Source organism: Oncorhynchus keta, unplaced genomic scaffold (assembly GCF_023373465.1).
Source record: "Oncorhynchus keta strain PuntledgeMale-10-30-2019 unplaced genomic scaffold, Oket_V2 Un_contig_3943_pilon_pilon, whole genome shotgun sequence".
Lineage (NCBI taxonomy): Eukaryota > Metazoa > Chordata > Actinopteri > Salmoniformes > Salmonidae > Oncorhynchus > Oncorhynchus keta.
Window position 1 is genome coordinate 76251 of NW_026287518.1, and position 25989 is coordinate 102239.

General features: G+C 45.4%; 1 protein-coding gene and 1 long non-coding RNA gene across 2 annotated transcripts; both read right to left on the reverse strand.

The window, feature by feature from the left end:
* Positions 1–8603: 8603 nt before the first annotated feature.
* Positions 8604–10599, reverse strand: LOC127924329 (uncharacterized). Its single transcript, XR_008117682.1, has 3 exons — positions 10443–10599; positions 9650–9701; positions 8604–9524 (listed from the first exon to the last, which is right to left on the reverse strand). It is a non-coding gene; the product is annotated as an uncharacterized LOC127924329 (long non-coding RNA).
* Positions 10600–12884: 2285 nt separating this feature from the next.
* Positions 12885–17714, reverse strand: LOC127924319 (zinc finger protein 813-like). The gene is made up of 10 exons (XM_052508923.1): positions 17530–17714; positions 17142–17243; positions 16142–16446; positions 15636–15838; positions 15255–15347; positions 14701–14797; positions 14338–14387; positions 13851–13974; positions 13602–13709; positions 12885–13504 (listed from the first exon to the last, which is right to left on the reverse strand). Exons 3-10 carry the CDS (start codon positions 16185–16187, stop codon positions 12885–12887), a joined length of 1341 nt encoding a protein of 446 aa, XP_052364883.1. The 5' UTR covers positions 16188–16446; positions 17142–17243; positions 17530–17714.
* Between the last annotated feature and the right edge of the window lie 8275 nt (positions 17715–25989).

A 25989-nucleotide genomic window follows, 5' to 3' on the forward strand; every position in this document is an offset into this window, starting at 1 on the left:
GGCACGACAAAACCTTTTCCCCCTCAGGAGACTGAAAAGATTTGGCATGGTTCCTCAGATCCTCAAAAGGTTTTACAGCTGCACCATCGAGAGCATCCTGACGGGTTGCATCACTGCCTGGTATGGCAACTGCTCGGCCTCCGACCGCAAGGCACTACAGAGGGTAGTGTCTATGGCCCAGTACATCACCGGGGCCAAGCTTCCTGCTATCCAGGACCTCTATATCAGGCGGTGTCAGAGGAAGGCCCTAAAAATTGCCACCTTAGTCATAGACTGTTCTCTCTGCTACCGCATGGCAAGCGGTACCGGAGCGACATGTCTAGGTCCAAGACGCTTCTAAACAGCTCTTATCCCAAGCCATAAGACTCTGAACAGCTAATCAAATGGCTACCCAGATTATCCCCCCCACTCCCCTATGCTGCTGCTACTCTCTGTTATTATCTATGCATAGCCATTTTAATAACACTACCTGCATGTACATAATTACCCTTAGACATTGACTCTGAACCTTGTATATACACATTGACTCTGAACTGGTACACCTTGTATATAGCCTCCACATTGAGCCTCCACATTGACTCCACATTGACTCTGAACTGGTACACCTTGTATATAGCCTCCACATTGACTCTGAACTGGTACACCTTGTATATAGCCTCCACATTGACTGAACTGACACTTGTATATAGCCTCCACATTGACTCTGAACTGGTACCCTGTATATAGCCTCCACATTGACTCTGAACTGGTACACCCTGTATATAGCCTCCACATTGACTCTGGAACATTGTATATAGCCTCCACATTGACTCTGAACACCCTGTATATAGCCTCCACATTGACTCTGAACTGGTACACCCTGTATATAGCCTCCACATTGACTCTGAACCGGTATATAGCCTCCACATTGACTCTGTATATAGCCTCCACATTGACTCTGAACTGGAACTGTATATAGCCTCCCACATTGACTCTGAACTGGTACACCTTGTATATAGCCTCCACATTGACTCTGAACTGGTACATTGACTCCTGTATATAGCCTCCACATTGACTGAATACACCCTGTATATAGCCTCCACATTGACTCTGAACCGGTACACCCTGTATATAGCCTCCACATTGACTCTGAACCGGTACACCCTGTATATAGCCTCCACATTGACTCTGAACCGGTACACCCTGTATATAGCCTCCACATTGACTCTGAACTGGTACACCCTGTATATAGCCTCCACATTGACTCTGAACTGGTACACCCTGTATATAGCCTCCACATTGACTCTGAACTGGTACACCCTGTATATAGCCTCCACATTGACTCTGAACTGGTACACCCTGTATATAGCCTCCACATTGACTCTGAACCGGTACACCCTGTATATAGCCTCCACATTGACTCTGAACCGGTACACCCTGTATATAGCCTCCACATTGACTCTGAACTGGTACACCCTGTATATAGCCTCCACATTGACTCTGAACTGGTGACACCCTGTATATAGCCTCCACATTGACTCTGAACTGGTACACCCTAGTATATAGCCTCCACATCTGACTCTGAACTGGTACACCTCTGTATATAGCCTCCACATTGACTCTGAACTGGTACACCCTGTATATAGCCTCCACATTGACTCTGAACCTGGTACACCCTGTATATAGCCTCCACATTGACTCTGAACCGGTACACCCTGCCTCCACATTGACTCTGAACTGTATATAGCCTCCACATTGACTCTGAACCGGTACACCCTGTATATAGCCTCCACATTGACTCTGAACTGGTACACCCTGTATATAGCCTCCACATTGACTCTGAACTGGTACACCCTGTATATAGCCTCCACATTGACTCTGAACCGGAACTGGTACACATTGACCTGTATATAGCCTCCACATTGACTCTGTATATAGAACTGGTACCCTGTATATACCATTGACTCTGTATATAGCCTCCACATTGACTCTGAACTGGTACACCCTGTATATAGCCTCCACATTGACTCTGAACTGGTACACCCTGTATATAGCCTCCACATTGACTCTGAACCGGTACACTGTATATAGCCTCCACATTGACTGAACTGGTACACCCTGTATATAGCCTCCACATTGACTCTGAACTGGTACACCCTGTATATAGCCTCCACATTGACTCTGAACTGGTACACCCTGTATATAGCCTCCACATTGACTCTGAACTGGTACACCCTGTATATAGCCTCCACATTGACCCTTATGATTGACTGGTACACCCTGTATATAGCCTCCACATTGACTCTGAACTGGTACACCCTGTATATAGCCTCCACATTGACTCTGAACTGGTACACCTGTATATAGCCTCCATATTGACTGAACAACCTGTATATAGCCTCCACATTGACTCTGGAACTGTATATAGCCTCCACATTGACTCTGAACTGGTACACCCTGTATATAGCCTCCACATTGACTCTGAACTGGTACACCCTGTATATAGCCTCCACATTGACTCTGAACTGGTACACCCTGTATATAGCCTCCACATTGACTCTGAACCGGTACACCCTGTATATAGCCTCCACATTGACTCTGAACTGGTACACCCTGTATATAGCCTCCACATTGACTACACCCTGGACACCCTGTATATAGCCTCCACATTGACTCTGAACTGGTACACCTGGAACTGTATATAGCCTCCACATTGACTCTGAACTGGTACACCCTGTATATAGCCTCCACATTGACTCTGAACTGGTACACCCTGTATATAGCCTCCACATTGACTCTGAACTGGTAACTGTATATAGTGACTCTGAACCTGTATATAGCCTCTGACATTGTACCACCCTGTATATAGCCTCCACATTGACTCTGAACTGGTACACCTTGTATATAGCCTCCACATTGACTGGAACTGGAACACACCTGTATATAGCCTCCACATTGACTCTGAACTGGTACACCCTGTATATAGCCTCCACATTGACTCTGAACTGGTACACCCTGTATATAGCCTCCACATTGACTCTGGAACTGGTGACTGAACCCTGTATATAGCCTCCACATTGACTCTGAACTGGTACACCCTGTATATAGCCTCCACATTGACTCTGAACTGGTACATCCTGTATATAGCCTCCACATTGACTCTGAACTGGTACACCCTGTATATAGCCTCCACATTGACTCTGAACTGGTACACCCTGTATATAGCCTCCACATTGACTCTGGAACTGGTACACCCTGTATATAGCCTCCACATTGACTCTGAACTGGTACACCTTGTATATAGCCTCCACATTGACTCTGAACTGGTACACCCTGTATATAGCCTCCACATTGACTCTGAACTGGTACACCCTGTATATAGCCTCCACATTGACTCTGAACTGGTACACCCTGTATATAGCCTCCACATTGACTCTGGAACTGGTACACCCTGTATATAGCCTCCACATTGACTCTGAACTGGTACACCCTGTATATAGCCTCCACATTGACTCTGAACTGGTACACCCTGTATATAGCCTCCACATTGACTCTGAACTGGTACACCTTGTATATAGCCTCCACATTGACTCTGAACTGGTACACCCTGTATATAGCCTCCACATTGACTCTGAACTGGTACACCCTGTATATAGCCTCCACATTGACTCTGAACTGGAACCCTGTATATAGCCTCCACATTGTACACACCCTGTATATAGCCTCCACATTGACTCTGAACTGGTACACCCTGTATATAGCCTCCACATTGACTCTGAACTGGTACATCCTGTATATAGCCTCCACATTGACTCTGAACTGGTACACCCTGTATATAGACATTGACTCTGAACTGGTACACCCTGTATATAGCCTCCACATTGACTCTGAACTGGTACACCCTGTATATAGCCTCCACATTGACTCTGAACTGGAACTGGTACTCTGAACTGGTACACCCTGTATATAGCCTCCACATTGACTCTGAACTGGTACACCCTGTATATAGCCTCCACATTGACTCTGAACTGGTACACCCTGTATATAGCCTCCACATTGACTCTGAACTGGTACACCCTGTATATAGCCTCCACATTGACTCTGAACTGGTACACCCTGTATATAGCCTCCACATTGACTCTGAACTGGTACACCCTGTATATAGCCTCCACATTGACTCTGAACTGGTACATCTTGTATTTCGCCCGATATTGTTATTTACTGCTGTTCCTTAAATATTTGTTTTTCTTATCTCTTATCTTTTTTGTGTTGGTATTTTCTTACAACTGCACTGTTGGTTAAGAGCTTGTAAGTAGGCATTTCACTGTAAGGTGAACACCTGGTGTGACAAATAAAATGTGATTTATGACACATTATACTTATCATTAACTTGAATGTTATGCTCTTACCCTGGACTTTTAAGCTCTCTTGAAATGTCTTAGCATTCTCCTCTCCAGCCTCTTCTCTTTCCCATGATGCTTTGCTCATCACTCCCTCATCAGTATGTACATTTGTTCTGCTCGTCTTTTCTTTAATCTGTTTTCTATCATATTTTTCTCCTCATTTGTCTCTACGCAACAGTTGTTAGAAATATTTTCCTCAGAGATCTTGCTAATCGTCTCATCCGCTTTATGTCCATCTATTTTTTCTATGTCCATTCTTGCTAATTCATCTGAGATCAAATCTGTTTCCTTACTACATCTTTGTCTCTCTCGTTCTTCTCTTCGCTTGTCCTTACTTCTCTGCCCTGTCCGTACTTTGGTTCTCTTCTCTTTATTCCTGTCATCGGTCTCCACAATTTCCTCCAGACCGAATTTGGCCCAGTCACTACCTTCCCTCCTCCACTCTCTTTGCCCTTGACCCCTTGCGCTTTGAGGCTTTCTTACTTTGCCCTGTAATGTCCATCACTGTCTCTCCGTCACCCCCATCCTCAGGTCCTCCACCTCCTCAGTCAGTGTCATCCCCTCAGCAGCCGCTTCCGGCGTTGCAGGCACTTGATCTTGTAGGCAATGCGGCTCCTTTGCAGGATCATCTCCCTAACCTTATCGTTCTGTCGTCGGTGCGGCTGAAGCTGGTTCTGGCTAAGACTGGTTCTCTGAGCAGTGGCTGGGACGGGAGGCCTGGGACGGAGTCCTATAATGGAACTTTCCATTCTCGGGACCGGGAGGGCATCCATGTGGTCAAATCACAGTTCCTCTCCCGCTCTCGCTCCCTCCTCCTTGCCCTCTTTCTCTCTGCCCTTCGATCTTTGGCACTGTTAAAGTTCCTCATGTCTCTTCTTCATCTCATCTTTAATTCTCTCATTTTCTCTCGTAAATGTATTGATCCCCCTCTCAATGACCTCCAAAAAGCTGTGTCCTTCTTAACCTCATTGAGAGCCCTTGAGAGAGAGGAGAGGACCAGCTGATTTCCCACCCTCTCCTCATTTAGCTGGTTGAATCCATCGTACATAACTAAGTCTCTCATGTACGGCTTGGGAAGGATTTCTTCAGTGTCTGCCTCTACTGCTCTGGCTATCCTCGACTGTCCATTATGCTCTAAAGAGCGAGAGGGAACATTTAAATCCAATCAATACATACCTGTAATCTAAATTTACACCAATAATCACAATAATTAAAATGTTGGATTCAATTTAATCTATTTCTACCTTGTAGTAACATGGAAACATAGGCTACCCTTTCCTGTGGTCAAAATATGTATAGAAATATAATCAACTACATAATTATCACAATACTCACCAATCAGAGAGTTCCTGTCACACTGTGAGGAGCACTTCTCCCATTCCTTTTTCTCCATACTTCTTCTCTCCCTCCATCCTTTTGGTCACACTCTCCCCTCTCGTCAGAATGTAGTGGCACAGAAACCCATGCAGACTTTAGGTCCCAGCTGTATTTCAATTTGTATTCCATCACGTTGTGGTCTTGAGCATAGCGACGGCAGTCATCAGTCTCATAAGAGGGTGACCAAGTATGTCCACTGAGTTGACTTGACCTTGGGCCTCATGACTGACTCGCACAGATGATGGCTATGACTGGTGTGAGACAAAGGGTCAACCATGTCATCCTCACTGTCTGGCTCCAAAACTGGTCATCATGACAGGTGATAACACTGCCTAAGTGCATTCTAGATATAAATATTTCAATCTCATGTGATCCTACATGGTCTGTAGTGAACAGAGTTCTGTCATCAGGGGCTGAGATAATGTTATCTTCCAGGATTTCATTGATGAGAGATTGAATGGACTCTGACACCAAAGTGGGGTTAATTAGATTTTCAGTGGTCTGAGACTTCACTACAGGCTGGTAAATAGAGTTATCTTTGCCTTGGTCGAACATATTGGAAAACAACAGAGCCTTATTGAAAGAGTCAATAGTGACTATTGATCCAAGAGCAGTGGCAACAAGGGACAAAGACTGGTCAGACGAGCTCACAGAATCTCTGCTAAAGTCTACTGCAGGTCGGTCATCATGGTCTTTAATGTTGAGGGAGATTTCCTTGTCAGAGTTCAAAGAGTCCTCAAACGGTACAGCATAGTGCTTCTCTGGGGTCACACAGTCTGCACAGGACCTCGTTAGCAGCTGGTCAGTGCTTTGTAAGTCATCCTCTGCCCTGAGTCCACCACTGTCAGTGATCAGAGACACTTCACTGGAGTCAACAGCTGAGTCCACCACTGGCAGGTCGTCAGTGATCAGAGACACTTCACTGGAGTCAACAGCTGAGTCCACCACTGGCAGGTCGTCAGTGATCAGAGACACTTCACTGGAGTCAACAGCTGAGTCCACCACTGGCAGGTCGTCAGTGATCAGAGACACTTCACTGGAGTCAACAGCTGAGTCCACCACTGGCAGGTCGTCAGTGATCAGAGACACTTCACTGGAGTCAACAGCTGAGTCCACCACTGGCAGGTCGTCAGTGATCAGAGACACTTCACTGGAGTCAACAGCTGAGTCCACCACTGGCAGGTCGTCAGTGATCAGAGACACTTCACTGGAGTCAGACACAGTCAGGTCAGAGTCATTGCCAGGATTCACCAAGGTCTCCATCAGTACCAGGGGGTGTGCCACCCAGGGTCCAGCCCTTCAACCAATGCCAGGTCACAGTCTGGAGTCAGAGAACCCACCACAGCACGGTCAGCAACATCTCCATTACCTTCAGTGCCCAGAAGCACTTCACTGACAGTGCCTCGGGTTGGTTAGCATAGACCACTGTGGCCTTAGGAACCACTGAGTGGATTTCAGTGTTCATAGATGCCTTGATGGTGTCAACTTGGTCAGCATGAGGTTCAGCAATCAGGGAGTCCTCACAGGATCCTGATTTCAAGCTGTCATTACTGTCTTTGGGCAGATGAATGGACTCCAAGGTTGATTGGGCTTTAGGTGTCTTAGACATATCAATGCATTTCAGCTCCATTATTCTTAGGCTTGAAAACTCCCCATAGCGTCCATCTGTCAGAACTGTGTGCACAGCTTCCTAATGGCTTTCTCTGCCAGCTGGAAGGAAAAATGTATGGTTCAGTATTGACTGTGTTTTCTACACATTAACATAACCTGAATAGTTGTCAAAGAATTACATTTTTTTTTAAATAACATGCTGCATTGTCAGCAACTAACGTCAGCTAAGTTACGTAGCAAATTAACAACGCAGTTGTAGTGGAAAATGTATTTTAAAAAATAGCAAACTCATAACTCAAGATAATTGACCTAATTTACCTAATTTTGTCAAAATCAATCACAGCGTCCCTCAAACAAACGACCAAACGCTCGAGTTTAACTATATCAAGCAAAAATCGGGAGCTAGCAAGCTACTGTTTCTTTTAGCAAGCAACAAGTTGATGATTGTTTGTGTTCAAGTATTCGAAGCGTTAGTAGACTTTAGCTAGCTACGTCAGATGCCAAATGTCCAAATCAAAACAGCGCTTTTACGTTTTCAGCACTAGGCGCTGTCCACTGGCTCATATGTACGAGGCCATACCAGGCTCCATGTGCAACAGTGTTGCAATTGCGACTTTGATGTTATTTCCTGTATGTGTGTGTGTGCATACATATTGTAGCCTATTTGCTTCGCATACATGGCTTTAACGTGTGTGTGGGGGGGGACTTTAAATACCTGTACCTGTTGATTATATACAGGGAAATATTACATATTGTGTCAGCTGAACTTTCAAGTGTTAGCATCTTGACATGTATTTCATGGGTACAAACTCAAACCACATGAAAACTGCATTATTGATTGTATGGCTGGTGAGCCCTGAGTTTGTTTCCAATGCACAGCTTTACTCCCCACCATTGGTCCAAAGGAAAGGAATATGCAACTCCTGAATATTGAAAATCCAAAATGAACCTTTTTTTTAAGGTTCATATTTTATTTTATTAGACTATCTGAGCTTTCATACAGTGTTGCTTGCTATAATCAATGCTATTATTCTATTATCACCATCTGGTGACCTGAATGTATTCTTGGATGGAGTCTTGTTAAACATTATTTTGTTGTTGGAAAATATCATATCATTATATCTGCACTGCCATTTCACATTCAGTACTTGATTGTATAACTGACATTCATCGTTTAACACAACGTTCTGTGTTAAATCCCTTCATAAGGCTTTCATTAAAAATTAAAAACAGTCGTACATTTGACTTTATTTCATGTTTTTGTTGCCATAGAAACAAACTGCTGACTCACCTTTTAACAACATATTTGTTTAATTAATGCTTTTATGAATTGGCTTCACATGTTTGTTTTCTGCATCACCTCCATAAAAAGGGGGCATCCAGTCTACTGGGTGCAGCTTAGCAGAAGTCCATGCCTGGCTAAATCCGCAACTGACCGTAGAATGGTTTCAATCACTAGAGACGTGATCTCCTCCCCTGGATTCTGCTGCCTTTCGGAGAGTCTCTGAACTCCTTCTGTTGATTGTCTTGGCTTCCTGACTTGTGTGGTCCCTGAGTCAGTGGATCTGGGACTGGCTGAGCTCACCTTTGAGACAGGTGTGGGAACAGTGGATGTTGGCAAGGCATTTTGGGGGGATGCTGGTTGACTCGGCCCAGAGGAGAGATTGCTCAGTGGTCTCTGAAAGAGAGGAACTCCTCCAACTGTGAACTGACTGAAATCATTACTTGTGGCGTTTGCTGCACATTCTGCTACTTCACGTATGATCGTTACCATTTCCATGGTGAGCCCCAGTTCTTCTAAGAAAGAACTGTGTGTGGGGTCCGTCCTGCAACTCTCCATAACACTATCCAACATGGTGATAATTACAGTCCCTGTCAGTCGGATAATTATCAGTTCACAGTCTTCCTCAGTGCAGTCCTGCCATCTTTTTTCCATTTTCCGATTGTCTCCATTTGAAGCTACAGGCAAGAGATTTACTGGGATCACCGCATCAGACAACACCCCGCCCCATACAAATACTTGTTCAGGATGCTTGAGACCCCTCCGCACACTTTTTGGAGAAGGCCCTCTACAGTCTTCCCCAAGATGTTATGTAGGCCTATACCGGAAACATCTTCCTGAGAGAAAGCAGTGGTTGACTGGGCAATGTAGTCCTACAAGTAAATGCAAGATGTATGTTTAAGATGATGCAGGTTCATTAATACAAAGTCAAGGCAAATGTTTATACAGTGAAACCACATACATAGAGCAAAGGTATCGTTCACAATTGATGGCTCACCACAATTTTTCCTGCGTAACGGCGTATCGAGTCATGTGTCGTCTCATTGTTCCTGCAGATATTTGACCATATATGCATTAGTCAGTGTTAGCTGACTAAACTCCCCCTCCATGGTGAAGGACATTTCTGATGAACAGGCTTTGTGGAGAACAGTCTTTGTGGAATTCAGCTCTGACAACATTGATTCGCCCAAGGTCAATTCTTCAAAAAATTTAAATAATGAAATGCTTACCTTGTACCTATGTTTGTCCTCTGTAGTTGCGTGCCTTTATTTGATGAAATCCATACCTTTTCAATAAATGTTAATCAAATACAACCACTGACTGTTTGCTCATTGCTGTTGCTCTAAGATGGCAACTCAGTGAAAATGAGCATGTGCCAATTGAATCTTAAGGAAACAGCAGGTGGTTGTATTTGATTAAGGTTTATTGAAAAAGTATGGATTTCATCAAACAAAGAAAGGCACGCAACTACTGAGGACAAACATGGGTACAAGGTAAGCATTTCATTATATATACAGTATATATTTTTTACAAGTATTGACTTTTGGTGAATCAATGTAGTCGTAGCTGAATTCCACAAAGACAGACTTGTCTCTGCTTCACTCTGTTGGTGGAGTTCATTAGAAACTTCCTTTACCATAGCTGGGGTTTCATGTGACATTAATGACACTATTAGATAATTCATTAGATTGTTTTCTCTGGGACATTTTTTTATATAGGCCTAAATATAGAATTACATATTATAATTAAATTGGATCTATGTGGGCCTCAATTTTCTAATGTAAATTCACCTGGCGTTCTCGATGGTTACAGGGGTTGACCTCTTCTTCTAGTTCCATGTTAAAATAAACAAATACACACACACTCTAGTTAAACACCGTTTGAAACACGACTTCTACAGTAATTTATCCGGTAATAAATTATTGTTTTGTAGCCTTTCAGAAATATAGTCTATCAATCGACATACCTTTCTCCCCCTCTTCGGCATTGTTGCAGTTGCTTAGATTCAAAACAAATGGAACACAGTGAACCAGGCAAATGTCGCGTGATAACACGTGGTTTCATTGTATTCCTGGGCTGCGCGTTTCGTCATACAATATTGTTTTGAACATTCGTTTGATTCGACTGATGCCCAGCTGAGCATTCTATTTCATGTGGTCTTGGTGTTGATGAAGATATTGTATGAAGTGCATTACCGTGGCTTGGAAACACAATGACATTTTAAAAAGGAGGAAAATAATTAGTAGGACAAGCTTTTGTCATCATTGTAATGTCGCCAGATTGACTTTATATGCAGTATAACTTTAGCTAGCTAGCTACGACTGGGCATCGACGTTTTAGTTTAGCTTAACGTTAGCATTGCTAGCTTTTTCTGCCGAACTTGCTTAGCTCATGATGACAACACTGCCATTTCTCAAGTAAACTTGACATCGTAATGATGGCAATTTTGTTTTCTACAAAGGTTGTCTACTTTAGCAATGTCATTAGCCCCAGTTCAGAAAGACTGAGTATCAGTTGGACATCAATATGATGCGGCATCTGTGCAACCCATGAATAGCTAGCTGCATTATGTTTGACAGAATCATAAAAGAAAGGGATTTTGAAGAACCTTGTTTTGTAAAGTTTACAGGCGAGATGTTAATCGTCACCTGAATTTTGTCGCCAGACACGACTCGATCTCCACCAGTAGCTGTCAGTAGCTCGTTAGACTCCAGGGGTGTGTTGTTAGGTTTAACGTTTACGCTGCGTGACGGTTGTAGTGAACGACACGATACCCCCCGCCGATAATAAATGGTATACTTTATTAAGAAAAGTTAAGTTGTAATAAAATACCCATAATGAACCATAGTATTTTCTCATATTAAAAGATGGATGACCTAAGCATGCTAAATCAAATGTTTGAATACATGTCCATCCTGATATGGTTGATGTCATTAACAGAAAAAGCCTTAGTACATTTACATTTAAGTCATTTAGCAGACGCTCTTATCCAGAGCGACTTACAAATTGGTGCATTCACCTTAGTATATCAGAAAGCATATTTGTGTAGTGTTAGAATTTAATTTTGTCAACTCAACCTCAAATTATAATTACCTAACCAAACCTTACCATTGTGCCCAATGATAATTTAAATCATTGGTTGCTTATTTCAACATTTCTCACATGACTGGTGCTTTAACCTCAAAGGGGTATCTTTCCACTTGTAATTATTTCACACCAATCTTGCTTGGTGCAGTACTTCATAACGAAACAGAAAAGCCATCTGATCAGGGAGGGCGCATCATATTGTTTTTCAGTTGACTAGTTTATGGGCAGTGGGCTGATCGAACAGGTCTACTGTTGAAAATGTGTGTGTACAACATTTGTGTTGAACTGTTAACAGGGAAATACAAGAGATGAGCCAAGAAAATTCCACACCAAGTGTTAAAATAAAATGTTTAATGTGAATTAAAGGCATAATTGTATTTTTTAATAGAGCATGTTGTAAGGCTGAGTTTTAGTAACATGCATATATTTTGTGTCCTCATACTAGTCAGTAATGCAGTCCATAAACATGATTTGGAAAATAAATTAATATACATGACAATATTTTCGAAGGTTCTGCCATGATTACACACCTTTCCCTATGTGAGTGCGCAGGTGCCTTTGAGACGCGTTGAGGTGGAGAAGCACTTTTTACACAACATACAGGAGTATGGGCGCTCTCCTGTGTGTGTCCGCAGATGCATGGTCAGGTCTGGACGAACACCTAAACCTCCGTTCACAGACCGAGCACGGGTATGGCCGCTCCCTGTGTGTATTCGCCTGTGGAGGAGCAGCTCCCAGAGGTAAGGAAGGTCTTGCCACACTGAGCGCACTGATGCGGTCTCTCCCCTGTGTGCATCAGGTTGTGTCTTATGAGGGAAGTAGACTTGGCAAACTCCTTCCCACAGTGTGCGCAAGAGAACGGTCGCCTCCCCTGTGTGGGTATTCATGTGTTCACTCTGTGCACGCTTGGTTTTGAAGCTCTTGGGACACTGAGAGCAAGAGAACGGTCTGAAGTCGCTGTGGCTGCGTTGGTGTCTACCAGCTCCCCATGTGTTAAGAAGGTCTTCTGACAGACGGTGCAGAGGTATGGCCTCTCCCTGTATGAATCCTCTCGTGTCTCGCCAGGCCCGCGAGCTGAGTAAAACTTTTCTCGCAGAAGGAGCACTGGAAAGGCCTCTGCCCGTTGTGAATCAGTTGGTGTCTGTTCAGTATCTGTAACTGGGTGAAACTTTGCCGCACTCCGGGCACGGGTACGGCCGCTCCTGGTGTGGATTTGCCGGTGCTTGTTCAGCAGCCACACGTGAGTGAAGCCCTGCCGCACTCTGCGCAGGGAAGGGTCTCTCTCCGGTGTGCTTCATCTGATGTCTCCTCAGGTCAGACGGGCGGCCGTAGATCTTCTCGCACTGGGAACACTTGTAATGGCGATTCACCACGTGAGTTTGCCTATGCTTCAGCCGCTCTAGTACGGTGTCAAAGCTAGCCCCACATTTCTGACACTTGTACTGACCACTCCCTTGTCGTTTGGCTCCTCCTGTTGCTCTGTGGACTGTAGTGGGGATCAGCACTCTGGCCACAAGGCGTTCTGGTGAAGTGCAGGGACAGTAGGCCCAGTTGGGTGAACCCTGCCACATTGAGGGCAGATATATGGGCGTTCCCCGGTGTGAATCCGCTGATGCCTCGCCAGATCCCAGGAGTTTTTGAAACCCTTGTCGCACTCCTGCAGGTGCACGGACGCTCCCTGTGTGAATGCGCTGGTGCCTGGTCACGTCTGATGAGCGAGTGAAAGTCTTTCCACACTCGTGGCATGTGAGCACCGGGTTCAGAGCTTATGGATGGGGAAAGGCTTGGGGGAATTCAGGACGGGGAACTTTTTTCCCCGGGAAGCGCTGGGTTCTCTTTCAGTTTTCTGGAGCTTGCTGTACTTCTCTGGGTGATTTCGCCAATGTGCTGGAGGAGGTAGGATTCCTGCATGTGAAAGAATGGGCACTGGGAACAGGCAAAGACCTGAGAAGACATCTCAACGGTGTGACCTGAAGGAATACAATGGGAAAAGAGACTAATAAGACAGAGGCAGCACAAGCATTAGGTGGTTGTTTTTACAGGGCATACCACAGTCTCCACATTTTATTATATGTAGTAACAGAGAAAGACATTCAATATTTCCTCCTTACTCTGAGTGCCCAAGTTCTCAAGACATGTGTGGTGTTGCAGCAGGGATTTCAGGTCCTCAGGTTGAGAGAGGGCCTGCAAACACTCCTCCAGGACAGAGGGAGCAGAACTGAGCCATGACACAGTCTATAGGAGCAGAGATGCAAACAAGTGAGTGACAATATGCTGGAAAGTTGACATGTTTTTTTTCACACTGGGGAACGTTTCAAAATGCTAGGCCCATTTCAAGAACACCAGAGAAGCCGGTGGCTAGCACCTCAGCTAACAGCGTGGCCCCAGAGTGGCTATAAGGCAGAGGTTATGTGCAGAAAGTGACAGTACAGCTTGGATATCTTCTCCTAATAAGATACAGAACATATTACCCTCCTATAACTTAACCAGTCTAAATGTTGCCATCATGGTCAGCACTGCAGGATTTTCCCAATACAATAACAGAAGGGGACTTGAACCCAGCTGAAGGTGACCTAGTGAGGTGTTACTTTGTGCTACCTGTCCAAGGTCTGGTACTGGCAATATCTTCTCCAGTTTAGAAAGGAATTCTACACAAGTAGTTGCATATCTGTGTCATAGCTGGCGCCGTACTCCGTTGGAAACACCTCCTGGAATCAAGATAGATGGGGATATAATTGGTGTAGGGTGAAGTTGACCCTAGATGCTAATCTTGGGTCAGTTCTGCATTTAACCCACTGATGGTCAAGGTTAGATTGGGGGCGGGGAAGCTGGTCCTAGATCTGTACCTATGGAAAACTTCCCTCCGGGGTAATATAATTCCAAGGACTGTAAATAGTCTTTGGTAACTAAACAGAACCAGGAAGCTAGAGAGAGAGACCTTAACATATGATGGAGGCAGACTGACCTGGAAGAAGTGTTCTCTCGCTGGGTCTTTCAGCAAAGTCTGGATGAGCTCCAGGAAGATGGCCTCTTCTGCATCCACCTCAGCATCTCCACTCTGTGAAATAGAACTTATCAGTGATAAGGGAACAGTAAACCACTGTCACCCACCACTGAAAATAAGAGGGAGCAACACTGCTGTCCTTGATGGCCTTGACATATAGGAACAAGCACTGGAAATTAGCGCAAGCTAATTGGTGCAAAGGATCTGACGGTTGCTTATTCATTATGTCAATGTTTTAATTCTATCTTATCCTAGGCAAAAACGTGATTTAAATAAGCACATTTCAAATGATAGGAATGGCAAAGGCGGTTCCATAAAGACCAGGGGCCATATACATCAAGCATCTCAAAGTAAGCTGATTTAGGATCAGTTAAGCATTTTATATCACAATTACAAGGATTACAAGGACAGGGGGGACCTGATCCTAGATCAGCACTCCTCCTCCGAGAAGTTTGATACATATGGCCCCATGCCAAATTGAAGTTGTCCTCCACAGAGTATCATTACTTACCCCTGTGTGTCCAGGGGGGCGAATTCTGTCCAGGTGGGGTTGGATGATCTGGATATCAGCTGTATGATCAGTGGAGCACAACTCTAGTATCACCTGAAAGGAATAACAGTATTCAAGGAAGTAGACAACAGCACCCAACAGATGATGACCACTGACAGAACCTGAGCAATCAGGACAGTAGACAGAACCTAACTGATCAGGACCATGGACAACCCCCATGCAATCAGGAAATGGACAGAACCTAACTAATCAGCAGCTACATAAAGCCAATATAAGAAAGACCGTTTTAATCAGAGATGGCTCTAAACACACTGTCCAAACTACTGCTGTTAGGGGTTCCAGTTTACAAAAACATAATCCTTAACTGTATTCGCCACTAACCCTTGTTCGCAGCCGCAGAAGAAGCTTGGCCCTCTGTTTCTCATTCAACAGGTCTGGAACTGTCGCTGTCACCAGGCCGACGAACTCCTCTAGTTTCTCATAATCCATGACATCTCTTCGTTGCGCTACTTGCCACATGGCCGCAGAGAGCAGCCTCAGAGGTGGTATCAACAGGCGCAAAGAGGATAACGGGAGGAAAATATCTACGGGCAAAAATTGGTCATTGAGTTTGGTGAGAGACGAGACAATCTTGGGACAATAATTATTGGTAATGCGGGTTAGGAGGCATAACGTTACATTGCCGCATAACTTGAGTAGACGCTAGCAAATAAAGATGTAGCTAAAATGTGAATCAGTGGCCCAACTATTTTATCTATTCGATCCATCTTCTAGTAGCTAGTCTACCCCAATGGCTAGTCCACCCTAGACAGCCTGTATCTTTGCTATAACTAACAGTAGCCGCAAGTTGCTAGCCAACGTTAGCTGGGTACTTATTTTAAACGAACCTGCATTCTCCACTGGTTTTGTCGTGACACAGATTTCCATCATCATGGATAATTGAGTTGTGACTTATATAACTTTAATAAACTAGTTTGGTTTATATAAATCACAGAAAGACATTTGGGAGTATAATAGTTTAGCTTATCCACTATCTGGCAGGCTAGCGTCCTTCCTCTTCTTTTTTATCTTCCGGGAAAGTTTTCTTCCTCTCTGGTCCATCAATGGGAAAAGGCGCTTATACTGCCACCTACCGACCATACATTGGCACGACTCTGGTGTAAACTTCCGGCTGTCTTTATTTACTGTGCTACTACAAAAACACAAGATACAAAAACAAACTATATATTTGTATAAAACATGTCAAAATTATTAGTAAATATGATTCCACTATGCACATCTCAGAATGTGACAGAAAAAAACATGTTTATTTTGGGATTTACATAGGTTTATCTCATAGTGTACATCACTTTTATTCCAGACATGGAATTACAGATCTCTGGTTTATGCCGATGTAGTTTCAGTAGGATCTTTGTTCAAGAGCCCGGGAATACATCTCTTTCCCCTTATTGCTGTAATCTTGTTCCAATCATCATGTTTAGGTGGCTCAATCAAGTCACCTTCTCTCAATCGTCTCATATCCAAATCAGACATACAAATTTTAGAGAGCACACTTTATTCCACTAGCTACATCATGTTAACCTGCAGTTCTTGTGACATTGCAGTCATTTAGCAGCCACTTTTATCCAGAGTGAGGTGTTGTATTGAAGTTGAGTTTCACATTTTAAGTAGTCAGACTGCCACAAATTATTGTCTTGATTTCAATAACAGGCATATTCAAATGTTATGGTCTCACAATTTTGCTATTTTCTGACATACTGAAAATACTGGTAAATATTTCATATAATACCAAAATGTGGGCAGTTAAAAACAACATATAGGCCTAACAAAGGAAGACATCCAATATAATTTGAACACCAATCTGGTCGAGGGGTGTAAACCTCATACCTCAGTGGTGTAAACACTCCTTTTTAAAGATCGATCATTTCAGCCAGCAGGGGGTCATGGTTAAAGGGGGCGGCACTTCAAGTCTAGAATTCCAAGTCACTCCTGCAAGGGATACAATTCAACAATGTTTTAATAACCTTCAATACACATGTTCTGGTGCGCAACCAGATACAACAAGTGGTATTTGTGTATGTATGTATGTATGTATATATGTATGTATGTATGTATATTTATTTATTTTAATATGATAAATTAGCTAACTTTAAAATACACAGGTGTGCTCAAACACAACTAACTTAACTGGCACTCTCACTTCCTTAGCCACCATAGCTAGCAAGTCTAATTTGTAGCTAGCTATCTGGGGTTTTGCAGTTGTACTCAAACTTACCATTTTAGCTAGGGAACTATGAAATACATAACGAGGGAAAAAAATGCGATGTCAAACATCACAAACAGCCAAAAGTCAAACCAGTATGAGTGTTTTGGTAAAGATATCAAAGCGTATTTCGTGTCCAAACTCTCTTCCAAGCCCATTTTCAGGAAGTGTGTGCACAAAGAGCACCGCCCCAGTGCTATCGAAGCCCTGTCTATTTCTTACTCTTTGCCTCCACCTAGTGGCTTCTTCTTCGAGATTTAACGACGGTTGGCATCCACCTGTTGCATTACCGCCACCTACTAGACTGGAGTACAACTCCCTTATACTTTGCTTGAAAAAGAAAAAATGTACTAAATAAATACCCTACCATCTAACATTACACTCACACATAAAAACAATCTATAATAAATTAACACCATTCTACTCCACTAATTAAATGTATTTATTCCTACCTCATTCCATCATCCTGAAAGGATGGGACATCACCACTTAACACATCCTGTAACTCTTCTGATGTCAAGTCTCACACACCCAAATACCTCTGCAGCTGCCACCACAATGTCAATTTTATGCAACTTCCGTTCCATCCTCTTGCAGTACAGTTGATAACCATTGCTATAAATGCTAAAATTCAATCTTACTGAAACTTATATCACTTTCTGTACTGGTATATCTCTACAACTCTCACCACTCCTCCTCTGTACTGGTATATCTCTACAACTCTCACCACTCCTCCTCTGTACTGGTATATCTCTACAACTCTCACCACTCCTCCCTCTGTACTGGTAGATCTCTACAACTCTCACCACTCCTCCTCTGTACTGGTATATCTCTACAACTCTCACCACTCCTCCTCTGTACTGGTAGATCTCTACAACTCTCACCACTCCTCCTCTGTACTGGTAGATCTCTACAACTCTCACCACTCCTCCTCTGTACTGGTAGATCTCTACAACTCTCACCACTCCTCCCTCTGTACTGGTATATCTCTACAACTCTCACCACTCCTCCCTCTGTACTGGTAGATCTCTACAACTCTCACCACTCCTCCCTCTGTACTGGTAGATCTCTACTCACCACTCCTCCCTCTGTACACCACTCCTCCTCTGTACTGGTATATCTCTACAACTCTCACCACTCCTCCTCTGTACTGGTAGATCTCTACAACTCTCACCACTCCTCCCTCTGTACTGGTATATCTCTACTACTCTTACCACTCCTCCCTCTGTACTGGTAGATCTCTACAACTCTCACCACTCCTCCCTCTGTACTGGTAGATCTCTACAACTCTCACCACTCCTCCTCTGTACTGGGTATATCTACTAGACTACAACTCTCACCACTCCTCCTCTGTACTGGTAGATCTCTACAACTCTCACCACTCCTCCTCTGTACTGGTATATCTGCTGTACTGGTACTGGTATCTCTACTACTCTCACCACTCCTCCCTCTGTACTGGTATATCTCTCACCAACTGGTATATCTCTCACCACTCCTCCCTCTGTACTGGTAGTATCTCGACAACTCCTCACCACTCCTCCCTCTGTACTGGTATATCTCTACAACTCTCACCACTCCTCCCTCTGTACTGGTATATCTCTACAACTCTCACCACTCCTCCTCTGTACTGGTAGATCTCTACAACTCTCACCACTCCTCCTCTGTACTGGTATATCTCTACAACTCTCACCACTCCTCCCTCTGTACTGGTAGATCTCTACAACTCTCACCACTCCTCCTCTGTACTGGTATATCTCTACAACTCTCACCACTCCTCCTCTGTACTGGTATATCTCTACAACTCTCACCACTCCTCCTCTGTACTGGTATATCTCTACAACTCTCACCACTCCTCCTCTGTACTGGTATATCTCTACAACTCTCACCACTCCTCCTCTGTACTGGTATATCTCTACAACTCTCACCACTCCTCCTCTGTACTGGTATATCTCTACAACTCTCACCACTCCTCCTCTGTACTGGTATCACCATCTGTACTAGACAACTCTCACCACTCCTCCTCTGTACTGGTAGATCTCTACAACTCTCACCACTCCTCCTCTGTACTGGTAGATCTCTACAACTCTCACCACTCCTCCTCTGTACTGGTATATCTCTAACAACTCTCACCACTCCTCCTCTGTACACCACTCCTCCTCTGTACTGCAGATCTCTACAACTCTCACCACTCCTCCTCTGTACTGGTAGATCTCTACAACTCTCACCACTCCTCCCTCTGTACTGGTATATCTCTACAACTCTCACCACTCCTCCCTCTGTACTGGTATATCTCTACAACTCTCACCACTCCTCCTCTGTACTGGTAGATCTCTACAACTCTTACCACTCCTCCTCTGTACTGGTAGATCTCTACAACTCTCACCACTCCTCCCTCTGTACTGGTATATCTCTACAACTCACCACTCCTCCCTCTGTACTGGTATATCCACTCTCCTCCTCTGTACTGGTAGATCTCTACAACTCTCACCACTCCTCCTCTGTACTGGTAGATCTCTACAACTCTTACCACTCCTCCTCTGTACTGGTAGATCTCTACAACTCTCACCACTCCTCCCTCTGTACTGGTATATCTCTACTACTCTCACCACTCCTCCTCTGTACTGGTAGATCTCTACAACTCTCACCACTCCTCCTCTGTACTGGTATATCTCTACTCTGTACTGGTATACTCTCACCACTCCTCCTCTGTACTGGTATATCTCTACTACTCTCACCACTCCTCCTCTGTACTGGTAGATCTCTACAACAACTCTCACCACTCACCCTCCTCTGTACTGGTATATCTCTACAACTCTCACCACTCACCCTCCTCTGTACTGGTATATCTCTACAACTCTACTCCTCCTCTGTACACCACTCCTCCTCTGTACTGGTAGATCTCTACAACTCTCACCACTCCTCCTCTGTACTGGTAGATCTCTACAACTCTACCACTCCTCCTCTGTACTGGTAGATCTCTACAACTCTCACCACTCCTCCTCTGTACTGGTACTGGTATATCTCTACAACTCTCACCACTCCTCCTCTGTACTGGTAGATCTCTACAACTCTCACCACTCCTCCCTCTGTACTGGTATATCTCTACAACTCTCACCACTCCTCCTCTGTACTGGTATATCTCTACAACTCTCACCACTCCTCCCTCTGTACTGGTATATCTCCACTCTCACCACTCCTCCTCTGTACTGGTAGATCTCTACAACTCTCACCACTCCTCCTCCTAGATCTCTACAACTCTCACCACTCCTCCTCTGTACTGGTATATCTCTACAACTCTCACCACTCCTCCTCTGTACTGGTATATCTCTACAACTCTCACCACTCCTCCTCTGTACTGGTAGACCAACTCTCACCACTCCCTCCTCTGTACTGGTATATCTCTACAACTCTCACCACTCCTCCCTCTGTACTGGTATATCTCTACAACTCTCACCACTCCTCCTCTGTACTGGTATATCTCTACAACTCTCCACCCATCTTCCCTCTTTCTTCACTGCCTCAGCATATGATCTGTACTACTCTAACCCTAGAAACCTCCCTCTGATACAGCTCCATGGGTACCCCTCCTAACAACTCTACCACATTTCTTTGTCTCATGTCCCTCTGTACTGGACACTATCTCACACCTTGCACCTCCCTCCTACACACTGCTGTCCCCTGCCCTCCTCCTTACTCACAGATCTTGGACCTCACCCTCCTACACACTCTGTCTCCTGCCCTCTCTGGACACTCCTCCTCTGTACTGGTATATCTCCTACACACTGCTGTCTCCTCCCTCTTCTGGACACTTCTCACACCTCACCTCCCTCCTGGTATATCACACTCTGTCTCCTCCTCTGTACTGGTACATCTCTACACACCTCACCACTCCTCCCCTCCTACACACTCTACCACTCCTCCTCTGTACTGGACACTTCTCACACCTTGACCTCCTCTCTGTACTGGTACACTGCTGTCTACCACTCCTCCTCTGTACTGGTATACTTCTCACACCTTACCTCCTCCTCTGTACACACTGCTACAACTCTCACCACTCCTCCTCTGTACTGGTATATCTCTACAACTCTTACCCTCCTCCTCTGTACTGGTATATCTCTACAACTCTCACCCTCCTCCCTGTCTGGTACATTCACACTCTTACCACTCCTCCTCTGTCCTACTACAACTCTGTACCACTCCTCCTCTGTACTGGTATACACTTCTCACACTCCTCCTCTGTACTGGTACCTCCCCTCTACACACTGCTGTCTCCTCCTCTGTACTGGTATATCTCTCACACCACTCCTCCCCTGGCCCTACACACTGCTGTCTCCTGCCCTGTCTGGTACAGGTCTCACACCTTGGACCTCCTCTGTACTGGTAGATCTCTACACTGCTGTCTCCTCCTCTGTCTGGTACACTCTCACACCTTACCCTCTCCTCTGTACACACTGCTGTCTTACCACTCCTCCTCCTGGACACTATCTCACACCTTGGACCTCCCTCCTACACACTGCTGTCTCCTCCCTGTCTGGTACATTCTCACACCTTACCCTCCTCCTACACACTGGCAGGTCTCTACCTCTCTGTCCTTCTGTACTGGTATATCTCTACACCTTCACCCTCCTCCCCTGTACACACTACAACTCTCACCACTCCTCCTCTGACATATCTCACACTCTTCACCCTCCTCCTCCTAGGTCTCACAACTGCTGTCTCCTCCCTCTGTACTGTAGATCTCTACTTCTCACACTCCTCCTCTGTACTGGTCCCTCCTACACACTGCTGTCTCCTGCCCTTCTGGACACTCACCAGTGATCTCACACCTCTCACCACTCCTCCCTCTGTACTGGTAGATCTCCTCTCCTCCTCCTCTGTACACTATCTCACAACTTCACCTCCTCCTCTGTACTGGTATATCTCTACAACTCTCTCCTCCCCTGTACTGGTAGACTCTCAACTCTCACCCCTCCTCTGTACTGGTATATCCTACACACTCTCACCACTCCTCCTCTGTCTGGATACATATCTCTCACACCTTCACCCTCCTCCTCTCTGTACTGGTATATCTCTACACTGCTCACCACTCCTCCCCTGTACTGGACATCTCTACACCTTGGACACTCCTCCTCCTTAATCTCCACTCTGTCTCCTAACCCATCTTCCTCCCTTTCTGGACACTGCCTCAGCATATGACCTTCTGGACCTACTCTAACTCCTAGAAACCTGCTGTCTCCTGTCCTTCTGGACTCCCACTTCTCACATTCCTTGACTTTCCTCCTACACACATTTTTTGTCTCCATGTCCTTCTGGACACTTCTCACACCTTGACCTCCCTCCTACACACTGCTGTCTCCTGCCCTTCTGGACACTTCTCACACCTTGACCTCCTCCTACACACTGCTGTCTCCTGTCCTTCTGGACACTTCTCACACCTTGGACCTCCCCTCCTACACACTGCTGTCTCCTGTCCTTCTGGACACTTCTCACACCTTGGACCTCCTCCTACACACTGCTGTCTCCTGTCCTTCTGGACACTTCTCACACCTTGGACCTCCCTCCTACACACTGCTGTCTCCTGTCCTTCTGACACTTCTCACACCTTGGACCTCCCTCCTACACACTGCTGTCTCCTGTCCTTCTGGACACTTCTCACACCTTGGACCTCCCTCCTACACACTGCTGTCTCCTGCCCTTCTGGACACTTCTCACACCTTGGACCTCCCCTCCTACACACTGCTGTCTCCTGCCCTTCTGGACACTTCTCACACCTTGGACCTCCCTCCTACACACTGCTGTCTCCTGTCCTTCTGGACACTTCTCACACCTTGGACCTCCCCTCCTACACACTGCTGTCTCCTGTCCTTCTGGACACTTCTCACACCTTGGACCTCCCTCCTACACACTGCTGTCTCCTGTCCTTCTGGACACTTCTCACACCTTGGACCTCCCTCCTACACACTGCTGTCTCCTGTCCTTCTGACACTTCTCACACCTTGACCTCCTCCTACACACTGCTGTCTCCTGCCCTTCTGGACACTTCTCACACCTTGGACCTCCCTCCTACACACTGCTGTCTCCTGCCCTTCTGGACACTTCTCACACCTTGGACCTCCTCCTACACACTGCTGTCTCCTGCCCTTCTGGACACTTCTCACACCTTGGACCTCCCTCCTACACACTGCTGTCTCCTGTCCTTCTGGACACTTCTCACACCTTGGACCTCCTCCTACACACTGCTGTCTCCTGCCCTTCTGGACACTTCTCACACCTTGGACCTCCTCCTACACACTGCTGTCTCCCTGTCCTTCTGGACACTTCTCACACCTTGACCTCCCCTCCTACACACTGCTGTCTCCTGTCCTTCTGGACACTTCTCACACCTTGACCTCCCTCCTACACACTGCTGTCTCCTGTCCTTCTGGACACTTCTCACACCTTGGACCTCCTCCTCCACACTGCTGTCTCCTGCCCTTCTGACACTTCTCACACCTTGGACCTCCTCCTACACACTGCTGTCTCCTGTCCTTCTGGACACTTCTCACACCTTGGACCTCCCCTCCTACACACTGCTGTCTCCTGCCCTTCTGGACACTTCTCACACCTTGACCTCCTCCTACACACTGCTGTCTCCTGTCCTTCTGGACACTTCTCACACCTTGGACCTCCCCTCCTACACACTGCTGTCTCCTGCCCTTCTGGACACTTCTCACACCTTGACCTCCTCCTACTACACACTGCTGTCACATGTCCATCAGCTTGACACCGGTAACATTGTAATGTATTTGGCACATACACTCGTACAGGATAACTTCTATATCCTAACTTCACTTTTCAGGCAAAGACTCAACTTCAAAACTAAAACGAACAGACATGGACTCTTCTGTTTCCCCACTCGCCACCCTGTCTGCGTCACGTCAAACGACGAGCATCACATACACCAGGAATCTTTCCCTCAGCTGGTCAACTTTTATATTTACTGCTACCCCAATTATCACTCCTTTCATTGGTGCCCCTTTCTTGAGAGCGAAACAATGAACTTTTCTTGCCCCCATTTGTTTTACTCTGAGCGCCTTCTCTCCTCTGACCAACAGAAACACAAACAATTATCACTAGACCCCGTCTGGTTACCCTCACTGATTCCACATTACAATTATCACTAGACCCCGTCTGGTTACCCTCACTGATTCCACATTACAATTATCACTAGACCCCGTCTGGTTACCCTCACTGATTCCACATTACAATTATCACTAGACCCCGTCTGGTTACCCTCACTGATTCCACATTACAATTATCACTAGACCCCGTCTGGTTACCCTCACTGATTCCACATTACAATTATCACTAGACCCCGTCTGGTTACCCTCACTGATTCCACATTACAATTATCACTAGACCCCGTCTGGTTACCCTCACTGATTCCACATTACAATTATCACTAGACCCCGTCTGGTAACCCTCACTGATTCCACATTACAATTATCACTAGACCCCGTCTGGTTACCATCACTGATTCCACATTACAATTATCACTAGACCCCGTCTGGTAACCCTCACTGATTCCACATTACCCAACTCTTTTTTTTCACCCACTGTGAAAACACAAATGAATCAACCAAAAGGCAAGAGTCCACTTTTTCCATAAACTTCACTCCTACTGTCACAGACTCGTCTTTCTCCTGATCGTCGGTGCATACCTCAGTCCCTGATAACTTCACCACACCTACCACCTCCGATACTTCACCCTCATTCACTTCCATTTCTCCTCCTGTCTTCAGCTCCCTCTGCTTACACTTTCTACCATTCTTTAACAAATCATCTCCCTTTTCCCCACAATTTTTATCTGACTAAAGCTCACCCTCTTCTTCCCTCTCTCTCGTAGACCTCCTCTCCCTCTCTTCTTCCCTCTCTCTCTTAGACCTCCTCTTTCTCTCTCTCTTAGACCTCCTCTCCCTCTCTTCTTCCCTCTCTCTCTTAGACCTCCTCTTCCTCTCTCTCTTAGACCTCCTCTTCCTCTCTCTCTTAGACCTCCTCTTCCTCTCTCTCTTAGACCTCCTCTCCCTCTCCTTTCCCCTCCATTCCTCCTATGTTTTCCAAGTATACGTCTCCTTATGATAATACTGCACTACTCCTGACAACCATCTTGTTCTTGTTTTCTCTAGGGACTCCATTTCCACCGAGGCGTCCGCCCCTCCTCCCCTCCACCTAGTGGAGCTTATAGTAGCTTCTTCTTCTTCTTCTTCTTCTTCTTCTTCTTCTTCTTCTTCTATGATATCATAGCGGTCCGCAAACAAACGTTTAAAGTGCATGCCGCCACCTACTGTGCTGGAATGTACGATCAATCATGATCTGCCCAAGTCTGTACTACCATGAAAATAAAATTCAAAACCCAAAATTCTACCACACCTCCCCAACCCCATTAAACTTTATATCATGCTGAATCACTCCACCCTTAGGACTGTTCAGCAT

Excerpts from the sequence above, each read along its gene's own strand:
- LOC127924319 (XM_052508923.1), bottom strand. The coding sequence starts at position 16,187 with ATGATGATGGAAATCTGTGTCACGACAAAACCAGTGGAGAATGCAG. Across the intron at positions 13,710-13,850 it reads TGAGAACTTGGGCACTCAGA|GTCACACCGTTGAGATGTCT; the intron begins GTAAGGAGGAAA and ends GTATTCCTTCAG. Across the intron at positions 13,505-13,601 it reads TGGCGAAATCACCCAGAGAA|CTCTGAACCCGGTGCTCACA; the intron begins GTACAGCAAGCT and ends CCCATCCATAAG.